General features: G+C 51.1%; 1 protein-coding gene across 1 annotated transcript; it reads right to left on the bottom strand.

Moving 5' to 3' along the window:
* On the bottom strand, window positions 6,438–9,344 carry NXT1 (nuclear transport factor 2 like export factor 1). The gene is made up of 2 exons (XM_005688088.3): window positions 9,043–9,344; window positions 6,438–7,089 (listed from the first exon to the last, which is right to left on the bottom strand). The coding sequence occupies exon 2, from the start codon at window positions 7,048–7,050 to the stop codon at window positions 6,628–6,630; it is 423 nt and encodes a 140-aa protein (XP_005688145.2). The 5' UTR covers window positions 7,051–7,089; window positions 9,043–9,344; the 3' UTR covers window positions 6,438–6,627.

The following is a 20,646-nucleotide window of genomic DNA, read 5'->3' as shown; positions in this document are numbered from 1 at the left end:
TTGGCCGCGTCGGGCCCGGCCCCGCCCCCAGCTGGTAGAGGGGAGGGCCTGCGCAAGCACTGGAGGCGGCGGAAGCCGTTCGGAAAAGTTACGTGATCCGACGCACGCTGCCGCCGCACGCCTTACCGGCTGCGCAGGATTGCGTCACCCGCCGCGAAGTAGGGTCTGCGCTTGCGCATAACACTGTGCCGGCGGCTCTGAGCTTCTCGCGACGCGGTAGGGTAGGGGGGCAGGGGCAGGGCCGAGAAAGTCACATGCCCCGTGGGGGAGACCCGCGCCTCACGCGCAGGTCCCTCCTCCGGGGCCCCAGCGGACAGTAGGAGGGCGGGGCACCAGATGGGGCGGAGCGTCTGGTGGGTGGGGTCATATGGGCGGGGCGATGGGCGGGACCAGGAGGGGCGTGGCGCAGGAAGGGCGGGGCGGTGGGGAGGGGCTTGGCACCTGGAGGGGGCGGGCGCCGTCGCGGGCGCCGTCACGTGCCGCGGAAATCTGTAGGTCTAGCTCGGCAGCACCGGGCGGAGTCGGGGCTGGGTTCGCTGTGGGCTGCAGGCACGTGGGCGGCAGGCGCGCGGGCGGCCAGGAGGTGAGCCGGAGCCGCGTGTGCTCTGAGAGCCCGCGAGCTTCGCGCTCGGGCCACCGCTTCCCGGGGTGTGCGAGCCTTCGGCTGTCCGTAGGCGATCCCGGGGCCTGGGCCGCCACCGCCCCATTCCGGAGGCTTCACGTCGCCGCTCCTAACCTCCCTTTGTCTTCATTTGTCCCAGAGGCCCAACATATCCTGGGCCGACCTCTCATCCTGTGTCTTCTGGTTCAGTTTGCACAGTGTAGACAACGTCCAGAAACGAGGCAGATCTCTGCACGGTCCTCGTCTAGAACAAGCCCTCTCTTACTGTCTCTACCCGTCTGGAAAACATCTGCCTGAAGCGGCTGGGACGTAGTGTGGACCCGGTAGCAGGGCCCGGGTGCCAGGGTCCAGGCAAGGGCGCCTTAGGCAGCAGCCTCTTTTCCATGTAGTTAGGGCAGGAGGAATGGAAGCCATTGAAAATAACTTTCATCCTTCAGTTTCCATGTTTAGGACTATAAGCGCTCAGAGCGGGAGGCCTCGCCCTGATGATCACAGTGTCACTAGTGGAAGGAGCCCAGGACCAGGGAGACTGGAGGCCGTGTGGCAGAAGACTGAGCTCGGCTTGCCATGGCCCGACGCTTCCTCCACACGGGGCACATGTCACACGCCCTCCCTGCCCCCTGGCACTGTGCCCACCTGCCCTGCCTGGGTGCAGTCAGCACAGAAGCCTGTGACCTTGGGGAAATGGGTCAGCCGCTATTCACAGTGAAGCCCAAACAAGATAAGCAGTTCCACCATCTGTTCCGCCCTACTTTCTAGCTTCTGATTTGTAGCTAAGGTACAATCTCTGCTTTCTACTGCAGCTAAAAAAAACATGAGACTCTGCCGGTTCCCTGCCCTCCTCACACACTCGTGGGCTCTTCCTCCCTCCAGGTGCACTAGGAAGTGTATCCCACAGTTGTTCTTCTCAGGAGGATTTCCAGAAGTCATCCCAGTTTCTGGAGGTTGGCCTCAGGGCCAGGTGCATGCCCTGAGAGTTTAGTCTCTCTCCAGACTGGGAGTCTCTTCCCCTCCCTCACCAGGGGCCCTGACTTCCTCCTGCAAACAGATCTCCTCCCAGCAACTTCACCCAAACTGGTCTCAAGTCTCAGGATAATAACAGAGCGTGCTTCATGGTTACAGAAGGTGGGCCACTACTACACCATTCCCCCATTACTGATGTTAGTCACTACTCACAAAACTCTGAGGGGGTAGTATTATTACCCCCATTATATGAATGAGGAGACTGAGGCAGAGGGAGGTTGGCTAGCTTACCCAAGATCACACAGGGAGAACAAGACAGCTAGGATTGAACCTCCATAACTTAGCTCTGTGCTGGCCACACGCCTCTGCCACTACAGAACAGAGCTGTCTCCTGTCAGATCAGGTAAACATCAAATGGGAACTAGGGAGGGTATGATTAAGTATCAGTAGCATCCTAGATGTTCCATGTCTTGTTTTGTGTGAATCCAAAAGTGAATACTGAGAAGTGTGGTTTCTAAGGTGCTGGGGGGACCTGAGGGGGGGCTTCCTATTAAAGTCCAGCATTCCAGCCCTACTACCTGGCCACATCCCTACCATCTCTCAACTCTGTGCTCTCCTGGTATCGGTCTGCCAGTAACTGCTATGAATACTGGTGTACGAGAATCTGAGTCCGTACTTTCATTTCTTTGGGGTATGTATCTAGAAGTAGAATTGCTAGACCATATGGTAATTCTGTGTTTAACTTTTTGAGGAACCCCCAACTTATTTTCCATGACAACCACACCATTTTCCATTCCCACCAGCAGTGCATGGGGATTCCAACTTCACATGTTCATTGATGGATGAAAACAACTTTAAGCAAGGGATTTTTACACATACAGTGTATTCAGCATGATGTTCTGTTTATCAAAACTCTCAATAGTTTCAAAAAACAGTCCTCAGTCTTCAAGATGTGTGCCCAAATAAAATGTTTTCAAGAAAAGTGTATATGCTAATGATAGGAGATAGGAAACATACGAACAAATAGCACCTTATTTGTGGAAAGAGTTCAGATTCCATTAAGCCATGTATGTTTTAAAAATACATATATCCTCTTATCATGAGCACCACATTTGGATAAATTTAATCTGGCCATGAACATTTTGAAATCAACTTTGCTTCAACACAAGATGTCAAATAGACGACCCACCACTTTTTATAGGACAATTTCATATAAAATGTAACACCACTGCAGTCTTACTTTGTCATTAACAAAGAGCCTAAGTGTTTAAAAAAGCATATGAAGTATTTAGAATTGTTGAAAGTCCAAGTAGACACAGAACCAGGATATGTGGAAAAAGCAGCCAAAATTCTGTGTTCTACCCAAGTTGGTTAGTGTTCAGTGCTAAAAGGACTTCTTTATTCAGGGTCATAATAGCTTTAATGATTAAAGTGAAGAAACTGGATGTGATTATTATAAGTTTTATATTCAGTTTCCTTTAGAAATGCTACCTGATCAGGTTCCAAGGTAGAAATTACAGCAGGCTATTCAAAGAAGCTTTAGAAAATGAAGAAACACCAACAGCCTAATACAAAACAAAGAATACAAATGGACAACTCACATACGTGTACGCATGGCAGAGACATCACTATAAAAAGCAATGATAATGAATAGGACAAAGTTTAACCCGAACTTAAACACAATCTGTGATGCAGCAAATGTTTGCATGGGAAATGCAGTCTCAGGGGAATAGATATTTATCTCCATGTAACCCCCTGTAGTCATTCTGAGGAAGTGGAGTGAACAACTTTCAGGTAATTATTATGTTAGTGAAAATTTGGAAACAACCTACTTGCCCAAAAGGAGACAACTGAATATACCCATGCATTGGTTTATTATGCAGTCATTAAAACAACGTTTTAAAAAGTGTTTAATGGAACTCGTCGTAATAATTCCATAATGTATATGTTTATCAAATCATCATTGGAAAAATGTTTGCGGAAACCTTCACTATACTGAAATGAATAAAGGAGGTATGCTGTTGTACCCAGGAAATGATCTGATTTAAAAGCGAATCTTTGGAACCAGACCGTAAGCAACTCCCCACATCAAATTCTAAACTGCCCAGGGAGGGTAGCCGGAGCTGCCCGCCCCGCCCACCGGAGGCCGCCCGCTCCGACCACCGGGCGCTGACGAAGGGCGGGGCTGGAGCCTCGGTTTCCATTGGGTCCTCGGACGTCGCCGGTGATGCTGTTGGCCTCCCTGCGTGCTCCGGGATGCGCGGCTTAGTGGCCTTAGAATGGGCGGAGGCGGATCGAGCGTCCGTGCCTGGGGCTCGTGGCCTCGCGGTTTGGATTCAGGGTGGGGGCCCGGCCCTGGGGCCGGGCAGGGGTTTTCTAGCGCTGTCCGGCTGTACGATCTGGTTCAAGTGGGCCAGGCCAAGCAGTATTGGGTCAGCTGGGGCTGTATCAATGAGATCAGGCACGTCTTTACCTGCCTTAAATTTGGGCAGCGTTTCCAGACTTTAACTTCTCACAGGGCCAGGTGGTGATCTGTAATAAAACACGCCCCCCCCCCTTTTTTTTTTCTCTTCCCGGAGAACCCAGGATGTTTCAAAGCGGTATCTACTTGGATACTTCACTGGTAGGGTCAGGCTCAGGTCGGGACGCTCTGGGGCGGGAAGTCACTCTTCGAGGTGTCCGCAACTTGAATGCCCCTTTCTTGCTGTGAAAACAGCCTTGATTATTAAATGAGATTTTAATTTAAAAAAACATGATGCGCACGCTGTATGAATATCTACGAGGACATTCGGCATCAAGTGCCTTGTCTCCGCGTTAAAACTCTAGAACCCAGTTCCTGAGGACAGCGTGCTTAACGTTTTTGCCAGTCCTTCTAGTGGTCCGTGCATATAGGGCAAGCCTATATGGAATCTTTTTTTAAAAACACAAAGCGAGTTTCCTCATTTGTAAAATGGGGCTGAAAATAGTGCAGAGTATCTTGAGCTGTTCTTGGGATGTTGTTCTTCCTGCCTGTAACAACTGTTAATACTCTACCAAGTATTTGAACTTCAGAGACTCTCAAAGATTTTTCATATTTGTATCACAGACAGGTCTGCCTCTTCAAGCCCCCTTCAGAGGGGCTGTGAGCCCCTGCTACACTGAAGTGCAGGCCTGCGTGCTAGCTGCACTAGCGAAGACCCACAGAGCAAGTGATGTCTGACCTAGCTCTCAGTGGACTCTCAGTGGTCAGAGAGCAGCTGATGTCCTTCAGTGGGGCACCCTGATGACATGTGGCACTCACTTGTAGATGAGACAGTTCTGCATTCACCTAAAGCCCCTCAAAGCCTCGAGGATTAGAAGGCTCTGTGTCTGGACTCTCCCTCAGCAAGTTGGTGCACCTCTAGTCTCCGGAACCAACCTCCGTCATCAGAGTTTCTGTCACGAGCCTTTGGAGGGGAGCATTCTGTAAGAGGAGTTGGCTATCTCTGACCCTGGATCTCTTTTTTCTTGGGGCACTGGAGTGGGTTTTCTGAGGCCTCAGCACTGCTTAGTTCATGTGTGCTAAGTTGCTTCAGTCGTGTCTGACTCTTTGCGACCCTACGGGTTGTAGCCCTCCAGGCTCCTCTTCCATGGGATTCTCCAGGCAAGAACACTGGAGTGGGTTGTCATGCCCTCCTCCAGGGAATCTTCCCAACCCAGGAATCAAATCGCCTTTCTTACATCTCCTGCATTGGCAGGTGGGTTCTTTACCACTAGCGCCACCTGGGGAGCCCAAGACTGCTTAGATCTGGACTTAGAAAACAGACCTCCTGCAGTGGGGGGTTCTTGCTCCCCTAGCAACTCTGAGCCCTGAGGACCCTGTCCACTCTCTGCTTGGCTTCTCCCAGAGGCCCAGTGATCCGGCACCTGAGACACCACCCCCCACCCCTGCACCGACCCCACCAGCCCCACACACACACACCAGGCTCTGTGTTCAGGCCTGCATCTCAGCCTGGGGCACTGACCAGGGCTTGCCCTTTAGTACTGACCCCCACCCTCTGTACAACAGCCACCATCCAGCCTCCTGCCCTGTCCCTCTGTCCTGCCAGCTTCCAGTCCAGTCCCCAAGGTCAGGCCCCTTTTCCTCTATCAGAGGGGAGTGAGATCCTTCCTGACATGGCAGCAATGCCCACCTTGCCTAGCCATCCCTGGTGGACGCCATAGCCCAGGGCTAGAGGTCCCTACCATCTGTGCAGCCTACACAAGTCCCCCATTCCTAATTCTAACCCACACCCCCCCAGCCTGACCTTTGATCACAGATTTACCTGGGGAAGGCGCGTGTCCACAAGAGCTCATCTATTAATCAAAGAATGATGGAAACGGCTCATTTTTTCTTTACTTTGGAGAAATGGGGTGAGTTGGTCCTCAGGGACAGTAAAACCAGCATCTAATTCTGATGTCCCCCAGCCCCACCTCAGTACTTCTTCCTCTTAAAAGCAGTTCTCCTCTTTGTAAGGGAGTAGTCAATGGAGCTTCCTTGTTTACAAGCAGTTATTAGCTAACTCCAGGTATCTTACCTGTTTTCATCCATGTAACTCCCAGCACAGGTGCGAAGTCCCAGTGTGGGTCCAGCCACCTAGTCAGGGGGTTCTCTAAAGTGTTTTAATAGACAGCTAGGGGGCTTTTATAAAATGCCAAAAACGCTCAGGCCCACCCTCTGAGATTCAGTAGTTCGACCAGAATGTGCGCCTGGTGATTTTCGAAGAGTCCCAAGGGTGTCCTCTCTGTGTGCGGCAGCCCTGGATCTCAGTCTTTGCAGTGCCTTCTGCTGGCCTTGCAGCTTTAACCCTCCTTCTCGTGGGCCCCTCTCCCCAGTATCGCCCAAACACATCCAGCAAGGGGAAAAGAAGGCAACATTTTATTCATCAAAATTTCCAGAACCAGAGTCTCTCCTGGGCAAATAGAAAAATAGAGAATTTTACTACTTCAAAAAGGCAACTGTGACAAACAAGTGTATGCCCAGACAGGGGCCCCTCAGACTTGAGCGAGCCCAGGGTTCAGGCTGGGGGTGTCCCACCACCCCACTAGCAGGCCCAGTCCTGGAACCGGAAGCAGTCGCTGGCAATCTTCCACACTGTGTTGCTGGGTGAGGCCTGGGCCGTCAGGATGAAGTTCTGGTTGAAGTCTCGCTGTTTGTTGCCCTCAAACTTCACTGTCCCACAGATCACCACAAGGACCGTGGTCTGGCTCGGGGTGGCTTCGTCATGGACAGGCTGGCAGTCTACCACGTTGATCTGGAACTCACTGGAAGGCAGCATCTCAAAAAACTCACTCAGGGACTCTTGCCCGGAGACAGCGTTGCCGTTCCACACCAGGGTGGCTGTGCCCATGTACAGGCGGGACAGCAGCCGCCGCCGCTTGTCCATGGTGCTGTAGTACACGTTCACGAACTCCTCAGCTGCGCGGCACGCCTGGTCCACATAGGTCTTGAAGTCCACGGACGCCATCACTGGCCCCGCCAAGGGAGGCCTTGGCCCAGGTGCCTCCTGTACCCGAGGGGGCGGAAGGTGGAAGAGACCTTGTGTGAATGCTGATGACCGTCACGCCCCACAAAGGACCAGTCCTCCGACTGAGGCGAAATTCTGGGCGCCCCCTGCTGCCGACGCCTGGTCCGGCTGGGCCCCCGTTTGCTCATTGGAGACAGGAACATCCCTACCTGTGCATGACTATGACTGCAGTGCAGGATGAAGGGAAGCAGGGGACACCGCACACTCAGTTAAAAAGCCTGAGACCCATACGGCCAGCAATGACAGCTTATTACTATGAATTTTAACAATGAATTTCTTAACAACTGACTGTGGGAGGCTGCTTTTTCCTGGAAGCATGGAACAGCTGTGACTGCCCTCGTGTGTCTGGTGCAGACACCACACTCTGGAGAAAGGAACAGTGGCCCAACGAAGGCTGATCCATCTATCATGAGCTCACCTACTGGGCCTGGGAAGGTGAAGAGAAGGCAGGTTCCCTAAGAGGGCAAGAGAACAAATGTCGTTGAGGACAGGACAGGACCAGGACTGGTGGCCACAGTTCTCACTATGGGCTCTATTTGAGGAGCAAGGCTGGAGCTGACTGGAATGAGTGACGACTCAAGAGCTCCAGGGAGCACAGGGGAGTCCTGTGAGCCAAGAAAGGACAGGCCAGACAGAAGAAATTCTGTGGGGTGAGGGGGTGGGGACAGCAAGGAAGAATTTTAGCTGTAGCCAAAATGAAACATTTCCTTAAAAAAAAAAAAAAACCCAAAAGCATAAGGAAAAATTATTTGCTTTTTTTCCCCAAGGTATACAATAACTATTGTAGTTGTATTCTTTTTTGCCTGATTAAAATATTTCACTACACAAAAATCCAACAGAAGACAACATTACTAAAATATTGGATGCATTTAGATTTACAAACTTAAATACTGAGTATTTTTTTTATTTCAACGTTGTGCATGCATGCTCAGTAGTGTTCCTTTGACTCTTTGCGACCGCATGGACTGTAGCCTGCCAGGCTCCTCTGTCCATGGGATTCTCCAGGCAAGAATACTGGAGTGGGTTGCCATTTCCTTCTCTAGGGGATCGTCCTGACCCAGGGATGGAAGCCGCCTCTCTTATTTCCTGCACTGCAGGCGGATTCTTTATGGGGATGAGACTTGGGGAGAGTTTAACTTAAAAAAAAAAAAAAATCAGCTTTTGAAAGAGAGAAAAGATCCCACGCAAGGTTAGGAGGGAGTCAGGGAGAGGAAGGCGGAGGAGGCCAGAGCCTCCAGGAGAGAACTGGCCGGGGGGAGGAGCGGGTAGGCGGGGAGAGCTCCGGCCTTGAAAAGAGCGCCGAGGGCCAGGCACCCACGCGGGTCCTGCCACCCCCTCGGGGCGGGGGTGGGGCCTCAAGTCCAGCCGCGCAAACACTCACTACAAACTATACTTCCCAGCGCTTTATATACACCCCGTCCTTCAATAGTCACCGCAAACTGATGAGGCGTTATGGTAACAACTTCGCAACGAGGAAAGAAAACCCAGGTGCGGACTAGGTCGAGGGTGGACACGGCCCTGATCTGTCCTCTACTAGAATACGCTGCCTGCCCGGACGGCGCGGTTGTCTCACCGGCTCCTGCCTCTCTGGGTCCAGTCTGGGGGCGCAGGGTTCCAGGATGGCCAGTTTGTAACCTCCCCCTGCGGGCCCGTCGCCCTCGCTGGACACCACCCCCTGCACCCAGCCGAGCCCCCATCTGCTGGCGTCCACGCCGATCACCGGCATCTCGGGCCGCCGCAGCTCAACCAGCTGCCCGCCCGGGGGTCCTTAGGGAGCGGTCGTTTCTGCGGGGCTGCAACCGCCCCAGACTCGCGGCGAGACCAAGTGGCATCCTCGCCACTCGGGGGCCACTGACGGGGGGGAGGCACCTCCTACGTACGCGGGGGTCATCTACCAGACCGGGGAGCGCAGACCTGCGCAGGGGCACCTACCTGCACGGGAGTAACCGCCCTGCTCAGTGCGGGAGATGACCGGGTGAGCGAGGGGCTCAGTTCGGCGGGCAGGTGCGGGGAAAATCACCGCATGGGTCGGCGTGGGCGGCTCCGTTCACGCGGCTACGCGGAGCCCCCCGTGACCGTAGGCCACGCCAGCCGAGGCTCCGCGGTCCTCTGCAGCCTGCCCAAGCGGGCCGGGGAAGAGCCGCCTCCGCCTCACCACCACCTCCCAGGACCTGCCGGGTCCAGCCAGCGCCTCTGCGGGTTCCCGCGCGCGCGGCCAGCCAGCAACGCGCAGACTCAAGCGCCCGGCCCCTTCCCGCCCCGTGACGGACAGCCGTTTCAGCCAGTGGGGCGGCCGACCGTAAGGCTAGCCCCGCCTAAGTGTGGCATGGGTAGGGCAGCTTCCGGGAGAGGCAAGTTCCCAGAAGACCGCTCGCTCGAGTCTTCATTGGTCTATAGACGTAGGCCCGAGGTTAGGTACGGCCTCTGATTGGACGAAGCCTCGCAGATCCCCTGCTCTGGGGCGGGGTTGGGCGGGGGCTCTGGGGCCGTCTCGCGGCTGCGCTGAAACCTCCTGGCACGGGTTAACTGACGCTGCTGCCTGTTCTGGGTGTGTTCCCCTTGGCAATGCCAGGGCGGTTCTTTGCCTGCTTTCCTAGGGGAACGCTTGCTCTCAGAGTTCAGGGCCAGTTTAGAAAGTGGATGGGCTCTTCAATATAGGCTACCGCCCCCGCCATGAAAAATGTGGTTTATAAACAAATAAATTACAGGTTGAGTAGAACGTTTGAATTGAACTAGCGTCTTTGGAACCGTATGCACAAGACAATGTCTTTACAAAGCCCAATCCAGTGAAATGGGAATTTAATCTACAAAACTCCGAATCCCAGCATCACTAGCATGAAAACGAGAGTTGACCTCCTGCATGCCCACTGGGTTGGATGTCGCTTTTAAGTTTCCGTATGTTTCCCATGTAAACCCGTTTCATTTCATTCTCATAACTTCAGGAAGGCATCATTATTCCTGATATAGACTAGGAGGTCGAGAGACAGAAATTAAGTGACAGTCTGGAGTCACAGAGCCTCTTCAGTCCTAGAAACACTGGTCGGGAGGATATTTAACCAGCCCTAGGTTCTGATGAAAACAAGAATTTAACCCTGAGAGGCAGCCCAGCCAGCAACAGGAAGATGGGAGGTCCGGAACTTTCAGATTAGTCTCTACCATCTAAACTGTGCCTGATCCACAGCAAGGGGTCGGTAAATACTGTTTGAATGAGCAGACAGGGTTCAAATCATTGCTCCACAACATTCTAGTAGGCTTCCAAGCAAGCCTGTTTTATACTTTCCGGTGCTGCTTGAGTTTAGAAAGTTAGACACACTGCTGGCTCTAAGGCAGCAATTCAAGGGTGGTGGGCTGCCTAATCAGGGCCGCTGAACCTAGAGGAGTTTGCCAGGGGATTTTGGAAAAGATGTTATTTATCTTTTTCCTTCTGGACGTGTGATGTGCAGTGGTGCTGCTCCAGCCATCTTGCTCTGCTGAGGTGGGCACCCTTGTACAATGAGGCAGACAGGAAAGAGGGGGAGAAAGCAGACTTTGATGACTGTTGGGAACCAAATCAATCCTGAAGTTTAGACTTTCTAGTTTCAAGAGTCAGTAAATTCCCTTTATTATCAGTACTGCTAAAAATTGGGCATAAACAAACACAGTGTTAGTTGTTCAGCCGTGTCTTACTCTTTGCAACCCCATGGACTGTAGCCCACCAGGTTCCTCTGTCCATGGAATTCTTCAGGCAAGAATACTGGAGTGGGTAGCCATTCCCTTCTCCAGGCTATTTTCCCAACCCAGGGATTGAATCTGGGTCTCCTGCATTGCAGGTGAATTCTTCAGCAACTAAGCTATCAGAGAAGCCTATAAACAAACCTACTTGTAAGTTAATTAGTGTGGCTTCCTGCACTAGCAGAGTGATTCTGCAAGTAAGTTAACCTTCTTGAGGTTCAGTGCCTCATGTGTAGAAGAGGGACAGTAATGCCCTCATTTCCTTAGGTCAGGAGTGACTGGAAGAGGGTGTTGTCAGTGCTTAGCCCAGGGCCAGGCACAAAGCAAGCATCCAGGAATCATTGGTGTGCTTTGACATTTTGCATTGACAACAGCTTCCTTATTTGCCAATGATCCTTCCAACAAGGAAGGCTTTTAAACTTGGAACAAGTGTACCAGCAAATTGGTGGGATTTGTCACCAAACCACATGGGTGCCTTCTGGAAGATGATCCTGGCTTGAGCAGCCATGGCGCCAGTGGCCTATTTGCCTCATGGAGTCTGTCCAGGGAGGAAGGACGCAGCTGGTCAGACGTGCTAAGCTGCTGGCATCTCTGAAGACAGGCTGGTATCCTTGGGTCTCTAAACCTGGTACCGAGCTTCTCCCCTTATTGGCATGGTTCTCTGCTGCAGTATCTGATGGCGTTTGCTTGATAAGGCTGCGTGACTTGGAGCTGATCTCCTGGTGGTCCACGACGCTGTGGGCAGTTGTGCCTGTGAAACAGGATGACCAGCACCATCATGTGCTGTTCTTTCCCTGCTACTGCCATCCCCACCCCCTCACCAACGCCCCCCCCCCAGAGGAACTATTAATAATTGAGCATAAACAAACATAATGTTAGTTGTTCAGTCATGTCTTACTCTTTGCTACCCCATGGACTGTAGCCCACTAGGATCCTCTGTCCATGGAATTCTTCAGGCAAGAATACTAGAGTGGCTAGCTATCCCCTTCTTCCACACGCCCCCCACCCCCACCACTGGAGGAATCATCCGAACTGCCGCTGGCCCAGAGTGAGCTGGGACTGCATTTCTGGAAGGTCACTTGGGACCTGTCTTTTCTGGGGGTCCTAGGAATGCAGGGATAACAGAAGCCCATTAGTTTAGGAGCTGAGCTGTGGTCAGGGGCCCAGAGGGGAGGTGTGAGCAAGAGAGAGGTAGGGACGGAGAAGGGGAGCAGGCGTGAAGTGTGTGTGCACACAGGTACACATTCACCTACACAAACACACACCAGAGAGGAAGCAGCAGAACTACAGAGGAAGCAGTCCCGGGAGTGGGCTGCCTTAGAAATGGACCCTCCAGTTCTGGTCGGGCTTCTGGGGCTGGTGTGGCTCAGGACAGACATGTGCCTCCCTGCCAAGCCCTACCCTGATAGGTGGCAGACTCCTGAACAAATAAATGGCTGGTCGCCTGTGATGCACTGAGGATCATGTGGTCTATTGTGCAGCACTCTCGGAGGCCCACTGAAGCCTCATCCTGAGGCCCAAGGAAAGCCTCTGGAATAGCACCTCACAACTGTATGACCTGGTGGGCCACTTGCCGCTAAAGGGACCCTGAAGACAGGGCCCCTCCAGGCCTTCCACGCTGACACCGCCTCAAGGAGCTACCCACAGTCCGAATTGGCTCCCTCCTCATCTCTGAAATTGCACCCAGATGGAAGTTTGTTCATCTGCAGCCCGAACCTGTGTCCTGGGGACTAGAGCACCCCGTGAGACCAGCAGGGGCTCTGAGGGAGCAGGGGAGGTGGGGGCCATGGATGGGGCCAGGGGTCTGGAGCCGCGACCAGGACCAGGGGTGATGGTGGATGATGTGATCTGAAGGGTCTGCGTTCCCATGAGAAAATGTCACTGGGGGGACCAGATATGGCCCGTTGAGCACAGCTCCCTCCAGCAGCGCTGCCCATGTTTGTCCCATAAGCTTTCCACGTGCTTTGGTGTCACCCACTGGGCTGCTGGATCATAGCCAGGCTGGCCTGCAGCTTCCTTTTTCTTACGGATGACATTGTACAGGAGGCAGGGATCAAGATCATCCCCAAGGAAAAGAAATGCAAAAAGGCAAAATGGTTGTCTGAGGAGGACTTACAAATAGCTGTGAATAGAAGAGAAGTGAAAGGCAAAGAAAAAAAGAAAAGATATACCCATTTGAATGCAGAGTTTCAAAGAATAGCAAGGAGAGATAAGAAAGCCTTCCTCAGTGATCAATGCAAAGAAATAGAGGAAAACAATAGAATGGGAAAGTCTAGAGATCTCTTCAAGAAAATTAGAGATACCAAGGGAAAATTTCATGCAACGATGGGCACAAGAAAGGACAGAAATGGTATGGACCTAACAGAAGCAGAAGATAATTTTTAAAAAGTGGCAAGAATACACAGAACTATACAAAAAAGATCTTCACGACTCAGATAATCATGATGGTGTGATCACCAACCTAGAGCCAGACATCCTGGAATGAGAAGTCAAGTGGGCTTAGGAAGCATCACTATGAACAAAGGTAGTGGAGGTGATGGAATTCCAGTTGAGCTATTTCAAATCCTAAAAGGTGATGCTGTGAAAGTGCTACACTCAATATGCCAGCAAATTTGGAAAACTTAGCAGTGGCCACAGGACTGGAAAAGGTCAGTTTTCATTCCAATCTCAAAGACAGGCAATGCCAAAGATTGCTCAAACTGCCACACAGTCACACTCATCTCACCTGCTAGTAAAGTAATGCTCAAAATTCTCCAAGCCAGGCTTCAACAGTATGTGAACTGTGAACTTCCAGATGTTCAAGCTGGATTTAGAAAAGGCAAAGAACCAGAGATCAAATTGCCAACATCTGTTGGATCATGGAAAAAGCAAGAGAGTTCCAGAAAATCATCTACTTCTGCTTTATTGACTATGCCAAAGCCTTTGACTGTGTGGATCACAACAAGCTCTGGAAAATTCTGAAAGAGATGGGAATACCAGGTCACCTGACCTGCCTCTTCAGAAATCTGTATGCAGGTCAGGAAGCAGCAGTTAGAACTGGACATGGAACAACAGACTGGTTCCAAATAGGAAAAAGGTGTATGTCAAGGCTGTATATTGTCACCTTGCTTATTTAACTTTATGCAGAGTACATCATGAGAAACGTTTGGCTGGAAGAAACACAGGCTGGAATCAAGATTGCCAGGAGAAATATCAATAACCTCATATATGCAGATGACACAACCCTAATGGCAGAAAGTGAAGAAGAACTAAAGAACCTCTTGATGAAAGTGAAAGAAGAGAGTGAAAAAGTTGGCTTAAAACTCAACATTCAGAAAACGAAGATCATGGCATCTGGTCCCATCACTTCATGGCAAATAGATGAGTAAACAGTGGAAACAGTGACAGACTTTATATTTTTGGGCTCCAAAATCACTGGAGATGGTGACTGCAGCCATGAAATTAAAAGACGCTTACTCCTTGGAAGAAAAGTTATGACCAACTTGCTGCTGCTGCTGCTAAGTCGCTTCAGTTGTGTCTGACTCTGTGTGACCCCATAGATGGCAGCCCACCAGGCTCCCCTGTCCCTGGGATTCTCCAGGCAAGAACACTGGAGTAGGTAGCCATTTCCTTCTCCAACGCATGAGAGTGAAAAGTGAATGACCAACCTAGACAGCATATTGAAAAACAGAGACATTACTTTGCCAACAAAAGTCCATCTAGTCAAGAAAAAGTGAAAGTCGCTCAGTTGTGTCCGACTCTTTGCGACTCCATGGACTATACAGTCCATCGAATTCTCTAGGCCAGAATACTGGAATGGGTAGTCTTTCCCTTCTCCAAGAGATCTTCCCAACCCAGGGATTGAATCCAGGTGTCCTGCATTGCAGGCGGATTTTTTTACCAGCTGAGCCACAAGGGAAGCCCCCAGGTATACTGGAGTGGATAGCCTATCCCTGCTCTAGCAGATCTTCCCGACCTAGGAATCGAACCGGAATCTCTTGCATTGCAGGCAGATTCTTTACCAACTGAGCTATGAGGGAAGCTCCTGTCTAGTCAAAGCTATGGTATTTCCATTAGTCATGTATGGATGTGAGAGTTGGACTATAAAGAAAACTGAGCACCGAAGAATTGATGCTTTTGAACTGTGGTGCTGGAGAAGACTCTTGAGAGTCGCTTGGACTGCAAGGATATCCAACCAGTCCATCCTAAAGGAAATCAGTCCTGAATATTCATTGGAAGGACTGATCCTCAAGCTGAAGCTCCAATCCTTTGGCCACCTGATGTGAAGAATCAACTCATTAGAAAAGACTCTGATGCTGGGAAAGATTGGAGGCTGGAGGAGAAGGGGATAATAGAGGATGAGATGGTTGGATGGCATCACCGACTCAATGGACATGAGTTTGAGTAAACTCTGGGACTTGGTGATGGACAGGAAGGCCTGGGATACTTCAGTCCACGGGGTAGTGAAGAGTTGGACACGATTGAGCAACTGAACTGAACTGAACTGATGGGGCCGTAACATGTGTCCACTCCAGTCAGAACTCTCAGGACTATCTGATTCCTCTGCGTCTTAGCAGCTTCTTTTAGCGTGTAAGAAGTGCTGGTCCGTGGCTAGTGTCCTGATCTGGAAGTGGATACAGAGCAGCGACGCAGTGCAGGTGGTAGGTGTGGGAGGTGCAGGAACAGAGGGGAGGGAGAGTTGAGACAGGGCAGGTATGATACCAAGATTTAAATAAAAGGTACAGATTTCCTCTTCATCCTGTTCCTGGCACAGAACTCCTAAATCCCTTGGAATTTCCTAAGTGGAACAGTAAAGCTGTATTTTGTTATGTTGAAAAGCTGACTTTGGGGACCACTTTCTGCTTTATTGACTATGCCAAAGCCTGTGACTGTGTGGATCACAATAAACTGTGGAAAATTCTGAAAGAGATGGGAATACCAGACCACCTGACCTGCCTCTTGAGAGACCTATATGCAGGTCAGGAAGCAACAGTTAGAACTGGCATGGAACAACAGACTGGTTCCAAATAGGAAAAGGATTACGTCAAGGCTGTATATTGTCATCCTGCTTATTAAACTTATATGCAGAGTACATCATGGGAAATGCTGGGCTGGAAGAAGCACAAGCTGGAATCAAGATTGCCAGGAGAAATATCAATAACCTCAGATATGCAGATGACACCACCCTTATGGCAGAAAGTGAAGAGGAGCTAAAAAGCCTCTTGATGAAAGTAAAAGAGGAGAGTGAAAAAGTTGGCTTAAAGCTCAACATTCAGAAAAGGAAGATCATGGCATCCGGTCCCATCACTTCATAGCAAATAGATGGAAACAGTGTCAGTGTTTGCATGAGGTGGCCAAAGTATTGGAGTTGCATGCAAACACCTATTTGGAAACAGTGTCAGACTTTATTTTTGGGGACTCCAAAATCACTGCAGATGGTGACTGCACCCATGAAATTAAAAGACGCTTACTCCTTGGAAGGAAAGTTATGACCAACCTAGATAACATATTAAGAAGCCAACTTTGCCAACAAAGGTCCGTCTAGTCAAGGCTATGGTTTTTCCAGTGATCATGTCTGGATGTGAGAGTTGGACTGTGAAGAAAGCTGAGCACCGAAGTATTGATGCTTTTGAACTATGGTGTTGCAGAAGACTCTTGAGAGTCCCTTGGACTGCAAGGAGATCCAACCAGTCCGTTCTGAAGGAGATCAGTCCTGGGTGTTCATTGGAAGGAATGGATGCTAAAAGCTGGAAACTCCAATACTTTGGCCACCTCATGTGAGAGAGCTGACTCATTGGAAAAGACCTCTGATGCCTGGGGAAGGATTGGGGGGGGACAGGAGGAGGAGAAGGGGACGACAGAGGATGAGATGGCTGGATGGCATCACCGATTCAATGGACATGAGTTTGAGTAAACTTGGGACTTGGTGACGGACAGAGAAGCTTGGCGTGCTGCAGTCCACAGGGTCACAAAGAGTTGGATACGAGGGAGCAACTGAACTGAACTGAACTGAACTGAAGAACCTAAAAGGATGGGGTCCTGAGCGCATCTCGGTTGATGAACACCCAGAATAAGGAGGCTGGTGAGCTTGGAGGGGGCAGGGAAGCTCCGCCCTTTCTCCACACCCTGCCCTGAGCATCTCTTCCAGCTGACTTCCTGAGTTACATTCTTTTATAATGCATTGTCCCCTTTCCGGCCCCTGTAATGTATTATGAAAGAATGTAACTCAGGAAGTGGGGACAGTTACATTCTTTCATAAAGCAGTGGTCTAGTAAGGACTGATTTCTGTGAGTCACTACAGCAAGTCAGCCTGAGGGCATGTGGGAGCGGGGTCGGAGGAGCCTCTGATCTACAACCAGTCTGTCAGAAGCACAGGTGACCGGCTGGACTTGTGTCTGGCATCTGGGGAATTTTGCCTGGCTGAGCCCTTAGCCTGACACCAGCTCCTGGTAGAAAGAATTGTGCGGAGTTGTTGGACACCAGTTGTGAAGACTCCCACTCCGGTGAACCTCAAGGATGGCGATGTTGCCTTTTCTGACTTGTGACTGCAGTCGACTAAAACTTGGGTTCTGTTGACCTTTGCCCTAATGCTGTGCTGAATTCTCCTGCCTGAGCCCCTTCACAAGCACACTGCCAGGCAAACACTCTTTTGGGGAAGATCCCCAGTGTTCTCTTTATTTCCTGCAAGTAATACATTCCTCCTTCTCCCTCTGTTTGGCTTGACTGTCTTTTGGCCCAACACCCACCAAGAGGAGGACCCAGTTTTTCAGGCAACAGTCCCACCTTGGAGGCTAGAGAGGGGACAGAGCTGGGGTATCTGCATCCAACTTCTGAGGATCCTGGGCTGCGGGAGGGTGTTGTTTCCTGGCACCAAGTTCTGGGAAAGCCCTCGGGCACTTGGAAGTTAGTTGGAACCTCTGATGGGGGGGAACCCTGGCTGTGGTGGGGACAGTGGAGTTGAGGAGGCAGGCATTGTAAGAGGATGGTGACCCTCATACTCAATGTCCTTCACAGGCCACCCTTCGGTGGTGGGTCTGTGAGGTGACTGGTGCCAGTATTACCACTCCTAGATGCCCAGCAGGGTAGGCTGGCTGTGTCCTTCCTTAAGCCACAGCTGCTCCGAGCTGACCACCCCAGGAAGAGTGGAGTGCTTCCTGGTCCCCGCCCTCTATGAGCTGACCATCTGCGTGAGAGGTGGTCTGGTAAAACTGCCTGTCCCTGGGGCCCCACTTCACTCCCTCTAAGGTGTTTTTATACAGCATCTGGTCACCTGCGGAGGGACCCTTCTGGTCCAAGAATCAGAAGGGCCCAGAATCGGCGGAAATGCATGTCTGAAGCAGCAGTGCCCCACTGGGAGATGACAAGGTGTCCCGGGAAGAGGGGACTCGAGACACCTCGGCCAATGTGGGGAAACTGAATAAGGAACCAGAGTCTCTGAACCTCCCTTCTCCCTGGCAGCCTGGGGAGCTTGGCAGAGCTGGCGATGGGGGCTCCCATGCTGTCCTTTCTGGATATGGGTCCTCCGGCCACAGACTCCAGCCTCATCCAGGGTGCAGCAGGACACCGGGGGGTCAACACCCCAGGGTCGCCCTCAACTATAACAGACAGGGGCTGGAGGACCGATGGCCCAGCTCCTGAGCCCTGGGAGGGACATCTCTGAGGCTGCCTGCACCATCTCCAGCACCCCCAGTGCTGGCCTGCTCACCACACCCCGTGTGCTGACTCCTCCCCATGCCCAGCAGTGTGTCCTGGGGTCACCTCCCCAGGGCTCCGCTCGCACTGGAATGATTGTCGAGGTTGCTGCTGGGGGAACCCAGCCCCAGCGGTGAGTGAGAAGACAGGAGTGCCTCAACATGAAACATCCTGGGCAGTCTGCAGGGGGTCCTCCTGACTCTTGCAGGGTCAGTACCTTGGTGTCCAGGTGTGTTGTGGCAGTAGCAATAGACAGCAGTAAACCCAAACACACCTAACAGAGCACGGGCATCGGGACCCTCTGGAGAGCTTCATAACTCAGATGCTGGAGCCTTGGCCTCGTTTTCTGCTTAGGAGGATGGGTGAGGCCTGGGTTAAGTCACATGTCTTGCTGGAGCAGCGAGTGCTGGTCTGGGACCACGCAAACAACTGCCTTTCTGACCAGAGGACGTGCTGGGTGATGGGTCTCTGAGGGGCTGCAGGGTGAAGGCTGGGGGAGAAGTCCCCAGAAGTGGAGGCCTATTAGATTCTGCTGATGGCAATGACTCCCCAGCCCATACCCAGGATTCTTTCGTCCCTTGTGATCTCAGCACCTTGAATTGGGCATTACTTTCCACCCCACTTCTCTGCCCTGCGGCAGTTAGTTCAGACCTGACTGCACTCCTGATTTCCATACCACACAGATGGACTTTCCAGCCCTTAAATTCTGAGCTGCTATTCAAGCAAGGCCACACGAGTGTGGTCCAGACTTTGGAAAGAGCCTCTGCCCACACGTCTGCTCAGTTCTATAGCTTCAGGCCTGTGATGACAAAGCAGCTCTAGGGCAAACCCAAGAAAATGCGGAGAAGTCCAAGAATATTTCTTGTGCCTCAGCAGTGGGTCACTGAGGGGCTTTGGGTTTTTCTTTACTGGAAGGAAGTGTTGGAAGCCTTTGGGAAAGCAGATGCCCTGTGCCCTCCTGCAGCGACAGAGCCGTCCTGGAATGTGAGATCAAGGAAATAGTCCACCAGCGTCAGATCTGCTGCCTCCCAGAAAAAGAGGAAAAGGTGACCCCAGAGAAGAAGGCTTGATGGTGACTGTGGTGGGCATGCTGCACCACAGATGACCCTTGCTGGCACAACCCTTGCCAACAGTCCAGGATCTTCCCAAAGCTCTGGATTCTCTCAGTGGTTCTTCCAGTCCATGCTCATTGCTTAGGAACGAACTTTGTGACTTGCAAGTCAGGTCAGATGATGCTTTATTTCAAAGAACTGTGTAGAAGGATTGAAGACTTACCGCTCACCGTCAGGATCATGTCTTGTGGCAGCTCCCAAATAGCAGAGATTTTTTTGGAGGGAGGGAAGGCAAATGGACGTTCCAAACCAAAAACTGTTTTTCAAGATTCTGGGTGAGAAGCAATTTTTACTGTCTCAGAGAATAACTGCTTCCATCTGTGTATGGCTTTATCCAAAAACCCCCACAACACTTCTGTGAGAGGGGTTTTGTGAGTCTTGCCATGATACAGAGGAGGAGACTCAGGCTGGGAGGGGGAGGTATTAGTCAGCTCAACTGCTGTAACAAAGCATTGGGTTGGCCAAAAGTTCACTGGAGTTTTCCATAACATTGTGCAGAAAAACCTGAATGAAACTTTTGACCAACTCAGAAGAGTGGAGTGGGTCACCCTGCTTATTTTGTCACTTATATGCAGAGTACATCATGTGAAATGCCAGGCTGGAAGAAGCACAAGCTGGAATCAAGATTGCCAGGAGAAATAACCTCAGACATGCAGATGACACCACACTAATGGCAGAAAGTGAAGAGGAACTACAAAGCCTCTTGATGAAAGTGAAAGAGGAGAGTGGAAAAGTTGGCTTAAAACTCAACATTCAGAAAACTAAGATCATGGCATCCGGTCCCATCTTTTCATGGCAAATAGATGGGGAAACAATGAAAACAGTGACAGACTTTACTTTTGGGGGCTCCAAAATCACTGCAGATGGTGACTGCAGCCATGAAATTAAAAGATGCTTGCTCCTTGGAAGAAAAGCTATGACCAACCTAAACAACATATTAAAAAGCAGAGGCATTACTTTGCCAACAAAGGTCCATCTAGTCAAAGCTATGGTTTTTCCAGTTATCGTATATGGATGTGAGAGTTGAACTCTAAAGAAAGCT

Source organism: Capra hircus, chromosome 13 (assembly GCF_001704415.2).
Source record: "Capra hircus breed San Clemente chromosome 13, ASM170441v1, whole genome shotgun sequence".
Classification (NCBI taxonomy): domain Eukaryota; kingdom Metazoa; phylum Chordata; class Mammalia; order Artiodactyla; family Bovidae; genus Capra; species Capra hircus.
This window is presented reverse-complemented; position numbering and strand designations above follow the sequence as displayed.